Below are 12,500 nucleotides of genomic sequence, written 5' to 3' on the forward strand. Positions count from 1 at the left end.
CCAGGAGTTTCTCCATCGGCAGAACAAAAAAATTTTCGACAATAAAAAAGTCTGATATTAATGTGGATGAATCTCCGTTACCACTTGTTAATGGTCCATTTTAGATAAATCTATGGTTTTGTCTCTATGGTTATTTTGTTATTATTAGTGGTGGTGGAAATGCTGGGCGAGCCGACCAGCGTTTCTTTACTTTCGGTTTCGTGGCGAGTCATGAGAATAACGCCGCCGTATGAATCTCCGTTTATGGTGGGAACTACGACGGTATGTGATCGTCTTCCAACCTCTGACTTTAATTCTTGATGAATGAAAACATGAGTCTGTCTTGCACCGGTCAAAGAATTTCACGGTGCGGAGGCTCATAAATGTAGTGAGAAAACACTTCGCTTTGAGAAAACTCCTGGTTGTCCCTTTAACAGTTGAACAGTGGCGTGTGCAGACTCACGTCGATGGAGCAGCCCAGCAGCGCTCCGGCCTCCAGGGCCTTCTTGAGGATCTGGAACAGGTTGGACGGGGGTCGTTGGAGGTCGTAGTTCTCCGCGATGCCGCCGGTGAAGTCCTCGAAGCCCTCGGTGGTGCTGCCGCCGGACAGAGCCTCGTAGCAGCCGTTCACCCTGCAGCACAAACACACACACACAAGGTGAGGAGAGGATACACCGGTCTGAGCTGTCAGTTTACCAAGGCATCGTGGTGAACCTAGCACATCCCTCACACATTCAGTATAGGACCAATCTCCTTGTTGTTTCCAACTACTTCCTGGTAGAAAACCAGCATGAGAACAATAGTGACGGACGAGAGTTTCACTATATTTATCTCATTTTTCATGTCACTATATCACCGTTTAGACTAATCTGATGTTTGTAAAGTTTATAAAACCAATGATTGGACAAACATTACTATTTCTGTGTGCACATTTTTGTAATTAGTCATGGTTATCATAGATTAGCCGGGCTAACGGTTAGCTACCTGTTTAACTTTAATAACTCAGTGACTCAATAAACGCTCCATGAATAAATATTTTCTCCAGCGGATATCTGAGTTCCAACATGACTGAGCTAACTGGAGTAGTTTCATGTGGTGTCCCACAACGGGAGGGTTTTAACAGCTGACGTCCTGCTGTTAGCTTAGCTACCGCCGTTAGCTTAGCTACCGTTAGCTGTCCCTGTCAGCTGAGCCACTGATAGGGTTGCCACCCGTCCCTTAAAATACGGAATCGTTCCGTATTTTGAAATAAAATAGTGCGTCCCGTTTTGAATCAATACGGGACGGGCTTTGTCCCGTATTTCCGAGTTGTCATGAATGCAGCATCACTTCGCACGTGTTCTGTAAGCATTTGTCAACTACAACAAAGCAGAGATCTCTGTAGGACACTTTCTATCCATCGCTCTTTCACCGTTATTGACGCTCTCTCTCTCTCTCTCTCTCTCTCTCTCTCACACACACACACACACACACACACACAGAGCGAAGGGCGCATGCATGACTTCAGTGCGCGGTAAAAGCGAACTCATACGGTCCAAACGCGGACCCCCCGCGCCCCCCTCCCTCGTCGGACAATCGGACCACCCGCCACAGTCTCCTTGCTTTATGTCCATAGATGTAAACACGTCCTCGTGTTGTCTTTTGTTGTTGTTGTTTTTTTTTTAATCCACTGCTGCTCTCTGCACCCGGACGCAGCACAGCAGCAGATCGTAAGTGAGGGTGATGTCCTGCACCCCCGGCTTAAAAAAAACATCCTAGAGGAAACACTGCTCTGCTCCATGACTATACTAAATAAATGTGCCTATTCAAAATCACTGTGTTAATATTTCAGTGTGCACTCATCTGTCTATTTTCCAGGTTAAAGCAAACTGATGTGGCATAGTTTTCCCCTCCAAAAAAAAGATTATTTAGAGCATTGGTTCCCAACCTTGGGTCCTTGCCCCCCTCAGGGGGGCGTCAGAGATGTCAGGGGGTCCACAGAGCTTTGTCTGTTCTGACGTTGTGAGGTTATCAAAATTAGATTTGTGCATATTGATATTTTAAAATTCCAATAACACATCCAATTGGATAATCAAAATCATCAAAATCAATAGGAACAAAAACCTACATACAACCTACCTGCTTATAGGGACGTGATAACAATTATGACACAACAAAGGAAAATTGACATAAAGACAAAATAAGGATGGCACAAAATAGAATAAAAAGGCTTGTCTTTGACAAAAGCAAGGGGGGGGGGGGGGGGGCTTTGAGGAAAAAAGGTTGTGAACCACTGATTTAGAGGAATGTACACCAGAAAGAGTATCTGAAGAATTTAAATAAGAGAAGTGTTCAGAGGTGTTTTTTTTGTAAATGACTAATCGTCAACCAAAAATTAATCGTTAGATTAGTCAAAAAATAGGCATTAATATGTATGACTATTATATTTAAGTGGGATATTGCAACTTTATGTTTTGGATCAAACAAGTAGGCTAGCCCGTCGGCCTTAGCTACGTCAAGTGATAACCTCAATAAGGTGCACTGTACCTGCCCCCATTCCAGTTTAAAATATGTGTTAATATAAGAAATTGAACATGTACAAAATACATAGGCCTAGATGAAAAGTGTGGCGTTTTGACCCGTGTCACCCCCCCCCCGGTCGACATTTGGTCGAGTGTCCCTTATTTTCAAAACTCAAAGGTGGCAACCCTAGCCACTGATGCTTTCTAGACACTGTGATTCCCCCAAACTGAATAAATACAACACATAGCAACACAAAACACACACACAGAAATAGTAATGTTTCTTCAATCATTTCAGATTTGTCTAAACGGTGATAGGGCGTGAAAAATATGATATATAGCTAAACTCTCGTTGGTTACTATTGATCTCATTCAAATTACGTGTTGGTTTCTATGCAAAAGTAACCGATACAAACTCAGCTTCCTCCCTACATCCATTTCCCTTCTAAACAAACCTGCTAAATCTTAATTGGGTTGTTATCCCTATCTTTCATTCTTTTTCTTGAGATTGTACTTTTTTTTTTATCTTTTTAATGCTCCTGACACTCCTGCACTTTATTTGAGTTTTTAATAGTTTCTGATCAGTACTTTTTATCTACCATATTTTTATTTATCTGTGTGAATGGGAGAGTTGTGTGAGAACTGTGCGGGGAAGGTCAAATGTACTGGTTTTTTATCTGTTATGTGTAATTATGTAATGCAGTTACACATGACTGTCCATGAGAAAATTTACCTGCAGGGACAATAAAGTTTGTATCGTATTGTATTGTATTGTATTGTATTGTATTGTATTGTATTGTATTGTCACTCTAACCTGCACTGACTGACCACTGACCACCCTGAACCCTCACCTGTTCACACGGGGCCGGATTAACAGGAGTCTTAGAGACGTTTTATTCTTAAGTGCTGAGAATTAGTAGCCTATAAATCTCTCTGCCCCCTAGCAGCAGCAGATCTCTTTGCTCCGTAGGTGGGTCCAGAAACGAGCCATAGGAACTTTTTGAGTCTCCAACACCGTTTGTGTTGACCAATCACAGCGCTCTATCTGTTTAGAGAGTCGTTGGGCGGCTTACCGCCATGACGACAGACTGGCGACGGTGTAAAACATGACAAGAAGATAGATGGCTTTGGCAAAGGAATGGTTTGAATCGGCGTTGGCATCAACTTTGAAAGAATTCAACTTGTCATTTTCTTTACAAGTTGAGCCAGAAACTGACCTGAAGTCGTTCATTAGGAAGAAGGATGGATTTGGTGTTTTGCCGACGGGATACGGGAAAAGTTTAATCTACCAGCTTCGTTAATATAATACATCCATGACCAGCTTGCTCCGTCATCCTGCTCTTTGCTCTGATCAGGCTAGAGAATTAGTGGAATTTAGTCCAGCTGTCAAACTTCCAGATGTTTCAGAGGTTTCAGAGACCTCCAGAGACCTCCCACAGACCCACACACATGTTCCTTTGTTACTCCAGCAGACGACTCTTCAACTCTGTCTGGCTGCAGTGTTTCTACCTGGGGGGGTTGTGTGTTCATGTCTTTGATCTTATTGTAATGGTGAATGTTAAAGTTGTTACGTGTTTTTTCTACCGTGGCTCATTGAGTCGTTAGTATCAGCAGACTGCTGCTGGTTGTGTAACTAACTCTGAGGAAGCCTCGGGCTGTGAGTGCTGACTACTTTATCTACTATCTCCATCCCACTGACATCACAGCAGCGGTCTTTTTTTAAATTTCATTTATTTATTTATTTTTATTTAAAAGGGACAATACACATTAATGAACATTCGTACGTGTGCACAAATGTAAATGCAACTTGCTAATTTGCATCCGTAGTCCCTTGGCAGGTAACACACAAACAGACAGAAATACACAAGAATTACACAGTGGTTCACAATCATATACACATTCATACCTAGACATAAAGTGCATGTGATCTGTAAAGTGCCTGGTATAAAGGGCCAGTTTCTAAAGGGCAAGTGCAAGTTTAAATAGGTAAAGTGCAAGTCTAAATGGATGGATCCAGGATGTGATGGCCTGCACCAAGACATTGGAGACAGTAGCAGCAGTTATAGAAGTACCATTCACACACATACTTACAGAGATAAATTGCAATATAGAAAAATATTGCAATATAGAAAAATCGGGAGTCTTACTTGGCGTAGGCCTTCTCCAGCAGAGCGCTCCAGAACTCCCGGCCCTCAGCTGAGTGGACGAACATCAGCTCTCCGTCTTTGACGGGCAGACGGTCGTCGATCACCACGTCCACCCACTCCCCGAACTGCCAGAACTACACACACACACAGAGACAGGGCTTTTACTTTGAAAGGTCCTTCTACTTCCTGTCTCCTACAGTGACATCACTGCCATTTCCTGCCAATGACAGATGAAGAATAGAGAGCCTCAGCAGAAGCAGGAAGTAACGTCGCCATGGGAACTGTAAGTGAACGTGAGTCAAAGTTTTATTTCCTGATCCGATTGAATTGCTCCATGAGAAAAGAATCTGTCCTCTACCTGTTTAAAACATCACGTTTCATGAAGAGAAACCAGCAGTTTGTTGTAAAACTGTTGTAGAATAAAACTCCTTAGAATCCGTAACCATAGAGACTCCAGGTGGCGTAGTGACGTCACCATGGCGACCACATGGCGCCCTCTGTAGTCCGCAGAGCGTCTTCACACTAAATACATTCTTCTGTTGCTGTTTTACGATAAACTGCTGATTTCTCTTCATGAAACGTGATGTTTTAAACAGGTAGAGGACAGAGAGTTTTCTCATGGCGCAATTCAATCGGATCACGAAATAAAACTTTGACTCCTGTTCACTTGTATGCACTGCAAAAACTCAAAATCTTACCAAGAATATTTGTCTTATTTCTAGTCAAAATGTCATTTCTAGTCAAAACAAATCTAATTATAACAATAAGATATAGTAGTATAAGCCTAGCCTAAATAGTATATTTAGGCTTGAAAGAAGTAAAAAGTGTCTAAAAACAAGTTCATTTTTAGGTGATGAGTCTTATTTTAAGTGGAAAGAGATTAGTTTTGACAAGAAATAAGACAAATATTCTTGGAAAGATGTTGAGTTTTTGCAGTGTGGAGACTTTTCCAGAGTTGAGTTCCCATGGCGACGTTACTTCCTGCTTCCTGCTTTAGGCTCTCTATTGGAGGAAACCTCCGGGGCAGCGACACTGGGGCTTCAAAGTGGGCGGGGCCAAGCGTCGAGGACGTGGCTCGCTGCAGGTAACCATAGCAACAGGGTGTGGACGTGTCACATGTGTTACCTGGAAGTGGAAGATTCCAGCGTAGTCGTCTCCAAAGCCCTGGTCCGTGGGAACCACCCGGGCCATGACGAACTCATTCAGGGTCAGAGAGGCGATGGCCGCCAACAGCCAGCAGTCACCTGGACACACGGGTCAACACCGTCAACACGGGTCAACACGGGTCAATACGGGTCAACACGGGTCAACACCGTCAACACGGGTCAACACGGGTCAACCAGAGAACTTCTAATATTGAGGAGAAGTGCCACTCTCACTGCTCTTCTGTCCAATACACACAGGAAGCTTCACTTTACATTCAGACTAACTAATGCTACTGATACAGCTGTTAGATTTCATCACTGAGACCAACATTTATCTCCTAGAAATACTTTAACCAGCCGGTGGTAAACCTCTAAAAACCTGCGGGTAAGTTAATTAGCGATGGTTTTCTCCCCCGGGATGAGGACGGAGGTTGGCCGGCCGAGCAGCTCTGCAGACCGGCTGCTGTCTCTGTGATGTCCCGGTCGTTGCTCCACAGGTGGAGCTTCACTTCTCCGAAAACATCGGAGCAAACTTCTAAACAGCCGTCGTTTGGATAAACTGACCGCATATTGGGATCTAAACAGTTACTTTCTCGCTTGAAAACATATTAAAAGTGAATAAAGTGCATAATAACATCGTTACAGAAGGAAATAAAACAGCCTTTCGCCTGTTTTACAGCTATTTTGTCTTCAGATGTCATCAGGTGGGATCTCTGGTCGTAAATAGTCGCAAGTCAATTAAAATGAATCGCCCCCTTGGGGACAAATAAACGTATTGATTGATTGATTGACAAGTCCGTCACTGACCAATCAGCATTCATTAGCAGAATGCTAGCGTGTTATGGCCAACAACAGCCCAACCTGTTGGGAAATCGAAAAGACAAAACTACTCAACAGTTTCACTCCTTACCTAAATAATCCATATTGAACTTGCAGAAAATACAACAATATTTGCGATTTTTGGACAATTACCAGGTGAAAGGGACAAATTTAGCCTTCTAGCTCCATAGGGCCCCATTCATTCTGCACTCGCCCACCAGCACTCCTAGTGGAAATCTGGTGGAACTGCAACTAAGTTTGATACAATGGGGCTAATGGAGAGTGGCAAGGCTCGTCAATACACAGGTCAACACAACATACTGAACCAGAACCAGAACCAGAACCTACGGTGGCCTGGAGGTGCAAACTAACACTATTAAAAAACATTTTTACATATCATAAAACAAAATGACATTTCCATAACACGTTTACAAGTCCTGAAACACATTTACACTTCAGAAAACAACTTAACAAGAAACAAAACACTTTAACAAACACTGAGACAAATTTACAAATAACATCAACCGGACAGGGAATGTACCAACTCCGGGGGTTGAACCGGAAGTGATAACGGGAGCAGCCGGCCCGCTTTTTTTTCTTTTCCTCAAGCCCTAGTACCTGGTACCAGGAACTATTTTAGTTCCTCCTCGGCCCTGGTTCCTAGCAGCCGAAGCGATACTATAACGTGACGTCAGCCGACTGCCTTCCACTGATTGGACAGAGCGTCGTCACTGGAGGAGTGCAGCGCTACGTCCCACATGAGAATCAAACTGGAAATTGATTGCAACAGCAGCTGATCTGTATCAGACTGTTGTTGTTCCTTCACCTGAGTTAAATGTTGCTGTGTGTAAAACCACTGAGGTCTGTTAACGAGCTGCAGACCAGTGAGTTTGGAGCTGACGAGACCAGAGAAAAAAGAGAGAGGGACAATGCGGCTCCGCGATCGCCCCCGTGCCGACCCCGCCCCCGCTGAGGAGGAACTAGAGAACTCAGCTGGAGTGGAAAAGCAGCTTTACCGAGCCGAGCCGAGCCAAGCCGAGCCGTGCTGTGAAAGTGTAGTGGAAAAGTGCCATATGTGAATTCGCCGCCGAATTCACATAGTCTACCGTAGGGATGGGTACCTTTCGCATTTGAATCGATACGGTATCGATACTCGCTACCTGGGAACCGATACCGGTAGCCTACCTGTTTTCGGTACTTTTTGTGTGTGTGGTAATTCAAAAAATTTAAAAAATAAAAATGTCTAAAATTTGAATATTTACCTCCTAACAACATCACAACTCCTCAGCCTTTAAGAGTATTTTATGTTTTAGGGATGGGCAATGATTTTCATATAATGGAATAGTCATTCAATTTAAAAAAAAAAAAAGAAAAAAAAAAGTTTATGAGACTATCGTCTTGTCTGAAACGCGCTGTCCATCGTGGGTCACCATGAACTCCATCAACTACAGCAACAACAACTCCTATTGGCTGCTCCCGTTATCACTTCAGCTTCAACCCCGGAGTTGGTACATTATTTCCTTTCTGGTTGATGTTGTTTGTAAAAGTGTAAATTTGTCTTGGTGTTTGTAAAAGTGTTTTTTGTGGTTTTGAACCTCCAGGCCACCGTAGCAACCAGAAGCAGCTGATCTCAGTTCAGTTCAGATGTTTCACAACAACAGAGACTGAGTTTAACCACAGAGGCTGAGTCACCACACACACACACACACACACACACACACACACACACACACACACACACACAGGGAGGGGTGCTCTGTGTGTGTGTGTGTGTGTGTGTGTGTGTGTGAGGGTGCTCTGTGTGTGTGTGTGTGTGTGTGTGTGTGTGTGTGTGTGTGTGTGTGTGAGGGTGCTCTGTGTGTGTGTGTGTGTGTGTGTGTGTGTGTGAGGGTGTGTCCTGATTGGTCGACTCTCAGATGTTCGTGCCGACTCTCTCCCTCTAACAATAACCACCAGGCCTCTTCCTGTCTCGCTGCTTCCTGCTCGGCCAATCAGAGCTCAGCGTGGCGCCGCCCTCTAATTACCAGTCGTCTGTTTCACATTAAACTCAGCGAGCTGCAGAACAACAGACTGTAATCTGACTGTTGGGTCGAAGCTTAAAGGGATAGTTCAACGTTTTAGTCAAATTAACCCCATCACCATAATCCCTATAGTCATAGCAGTAGGTTTGTTACCTTTAATTGTCGGTGCAAGCTATTTTCAGTACGGCGGAGTAGAGCCGTGAGCTGCTCAGAGCTACGCTACAGAGGCTCATTATGGGATTTCTTGGTTTCCCTCATCATCAAACTCATCAAATACACAATCCAACAACTCCACACACTGCAAAAACTCCCGAGAATATTTGTCTTATTTCTTGTCAAAATGTCTCATTTCTAGTCAAAACTAATCTCTTTCCACTTAAAATAAGACTCATCACCTAAAAATGAACTTGTTTTTAGACACTTTTTACTTCTTTCAAGCAGATTTTCACTTGAAATAAGTAGAAAAATCTGCCAGTGAAAGCAAGTTTTTTGTGCTTGTAATAAGAAAGAAAAACTTGCTCCACTATCAGATTTTTCTAGTGAAAATCTGCTTGAAAGACGTAAAAAGTGTCTAAAAACAAGCTGCTTTTAATGTATAACTATGTATGTATATGTATAAATATACTTATTTTAGTTATAATTAGATTTGTTTTGACTAGAAATAAGACAAATATTCTTGGTAAGATTTTGAGTTTTTGCAGTGCACCGCTCTGGTGGACAAGTTGTGAGCTGCACATTCACCACGCTATGAGATAATAACACAACGTTACCACACAGAGTTGTTTTAGAGGGAAATACAGAGACTGATGATGAAAAACTGTCCCTGAAGGCAACGTGCATCAGTGGTTTTACATGAATTTTCCTCTACAACAACTCTGTGTGGTAACGTTGTGTTATTATCTCATAGCGTGGTGAATGTGCAGCTCACAACTTGTCCACCAGAGCGTTGTGGAGTTGTTGGATTGTGTATTTGATGAGTTTGATGAGGGACAGGGGACCTGCACCGTTCACTGAGCAGCTCACGGCTCTGCCCCGCCCATCTCAAAACAACTTGCACCCATAATTAAAGGAGATGAACCTGCTGCTGTGACTATAGGGGTTATGGAGAGAGGAGAACCTGACTAAATGTGTCTGCATGTGAACATGTATGTGTGAAAATGTATGTTTGTATGGGTCTATATACAGATATTGGTATGTATTTATGTGTATATGTGCACATGTGATGGTAAATTTATACAGTATATGTGTCTATACTGCATGTAGCATGTCAACCTCAAACCTCAAGAACATTTTTAAACTGCAGCTAACTCAAAAGCTCTGCGGTGCTCCATCAGAGAAAGTGTCATGAGAAAGCACAAAAGTCTCACACGGATGCTGGTGGAGGAGAGACTGGCTTATAGTCTTATAATGTTTCTGAGAAAGACTTATACCTCATATAAACCTGTTTCTTTGTTTTTACAACTTCAACTGACTAATGTGAAACATATAGCACTAGACTCAGGAAACAACTTCACCTTGCCTTCACCTAGAACCAATGCACTCTAAAGGTCAGTTACGTATAGAGCTGATTACAACCACGGGAATGTCCAGTTTTAAAATGAAACTGAGAGAAGCTGTGTTTAGTCATAATATTATGTTGCAATAGCCTTCAAGCATGTTAGTACACCTGCGTTGAACATTAAATATGCTTTAGGTTATCTCATTATACTCTTCTATAATCATGTAACTATTTTATAATCATGTAAAAAGCTGTATTAATCCTCTTGATCATGTTAACTCATTTACATTGTACTAGCCTACTTAATATGCATTTCTATAATCTTGTTCATATATTCAGGATGAATGATTTGATGTAATTCTTTGTATAAACACTGTATTGTTGGAATAAGTGTTAGATTTAATGTGGAGCCCAGGAAGAATAGTCTGCATCATTATGTAGACTAATGGGGATGAAAAGAATACAATACAATACAAACACTTGATAGAAATGTACTAAGATGATGAGTAGCTGGCTGAGCTGCAGCCGTTCAATTTATTTTATGCCACTTTTTGTTGTTAACGTTGTTTGTTGATGTTTTCCTTCTTCTACTTCCATTTCTTCTTTGCTTGGATGTAGGTATTAATTATCTCATTTGTGAATGAATTCTTTGTAACAAGGGGTAGACAATATAAGTTTGCTTCTTTCTGCCCCCTTTCATTCAAGAGTTACTGTATTGTCATTATTTTTTATGAGTTTAATTTTATTATTTTTTGTTTTTATACTCGATAAATGAATGAAATAAATAAATAAACTAGAAACTAGAAATGTTGAACTGTCCCTTTAAGGTGAATATACTTGAATGTCAGTAGATGTGTTTTACATTAACATGATCCTTAGTCTCTGGTAACTGCCAAATATTTCTTACGTACAGCTCCTTTAATTTGTATTGATGAGTTATTGATCAGACTCGTGCATCGTGTCTTTTCCCTGTGGTGCGTTCAGGGCCAGTCTGACATCCTGCTGCTGTGCTGTGGTGCGTTCAGGGACAGTCTGACATCCTGCTGCTGTGCTGTGGTGCGTTCAGGGACAGTCTGACATCCTGCTGCTGTGGTGCTGTGGTGCGTTCAGGGACGGTCAGTAAAACTCACCCAGAGCTCCCTGGCAGATGTCGGTCCTCGTAGCTCCTCCCACGATGAACTCTGGGTTGGACACGAGTTCCTATAGGACAAGAGACACCAGGTGAGACCAGGTGAGACCAGGTGAGACGGAGCTCCGCCTCCTTGGATAAACATCATATCACATAGCTACATAACATCGTCTATATTGAGATATTAAAGGGATAGTATCATTTTTTTAAAGTGTGGTTGTATGATCTCCAAATAGCCCCTAAGTACTTTAATTGCAGTAGAAGACTCTCTGCACTCCTCCCGTTAGCAACGCCAGCCCATAATAGCCCTGCCCAGAGATTACAACATACAGTGTTGTGAACAGACCCAAAGAAACGGCCTATTTTCACGGCCTAAAAGAGGTTTTACCTGAAAAAAAAATACACAGTTCCATTGTTCACTATAATATAATTTTTTCCAGCCCTTCAAAGTGCAGGAAAAACACAGTTTTTATTTGGACCTAACCAACTGCTGATCGGCGGGCGCTAACCCTGGGCGGAGGGATACGTGAGTTGGTTTGGTCCAAATAAAAACTGTGTTTTTCCTGCACTTTGAAGGGCTGGAAAAAATTATATTATAGTGAACAATGGAACTGTGTATTATTTTTCAGGTAAAACCTCTTTTAGGCCGTGAAAATAGGCCGTTTCTTTGGGTCTGTTCACAACACTGTATGTTGTAAATCTCTGGGCAGGGCTATTATGGGCTGGCGTTGCTAACGGGAGGAGTGCAGAGAGTCTTCTACTGCAATTAAAGTACTTAGGGGCTATTTGTACTTAGGGGCTATTTGGAGATCATACAACCCCACTTTAAAAAAATGATACTATCCCTTTAAGATAAACACGTTCTACATCCAGCACCACCAGTCATTGTGAGAATGAAACCAAGAGAAAAGATCTAATTCTGCTTGCAGAGTTGCACATCTCCATTTCCTCCTGTTGGACACTTAGAGTTTAGACTTTACTTTATGTGTTTATGTGGGTGGGACAGTGCACATTAATGAACATAAAAACATGTAAATGTGCCGGATTATAGCAGCAATGCTCATTTCCATCCTGAGTCCCACAGCATAACAAACAGTACAGTGACAATATACACATAATAATATAGACAACAAGACGACTATAATGAAATAAATAGGGATGTCACGATTATAGATTTTCTTGGTACGATTATTGTCAGAGAAATAATCACGGTGTTACGATTACCACGATTATTATGCATTAATTAATTTCACAACACTAT

General features: G+C 42.1%; 1 protein-coding gene across 3 annotated transcripts in view; it reads right to left on the minus strand.

Moving 5' to 3' along the window:
- The window catches only part of LOC146992629 (calpain-2 catalytic subunit-like), a 31,708-nt gene that overhangs the window by 14,786 nt on the left and 4,422 nt on the right, over positions 1-12,500 (minus strand). For all 3 annotated transcript variants that reach the window (XM_085788234.1, XM_085788245.1, XM_085788239.1), the window contains exons 2-5: positions 11,241-11,310; positions 5,753-5,871; positions 4,628-4,761; positions 443-611 (exon numbers count right to left, since the gene is read on the minus strand). In XM_085788234.1, the coding sequence (XP_085644360.1) occupies positions 443-611; positions 4,628-4,761; positions 5,753-5,871; positions 11,241-11,310 (492 nt within the window). The remainder of the gene's footprint in view (positions 1-442; positions 612-4,627; positions 4,762-5,752; positions 5,872-11,240; positions 11,311-12,500) is intronic.

Source organism: Trachurus japonicus, chromosome 1, assembly GCF_045865225.1.
Source record: "Trachurus japonicus isolate A0001 chromosome 1, Traja_1.0".
Taxonomy (NCBI): domain Eukaryota; kingdom Metazoa; phylum Chordata; class Actinopteri; order Carangiformes; family Carangidae; genus Trachurus; species Trachurus japonicus.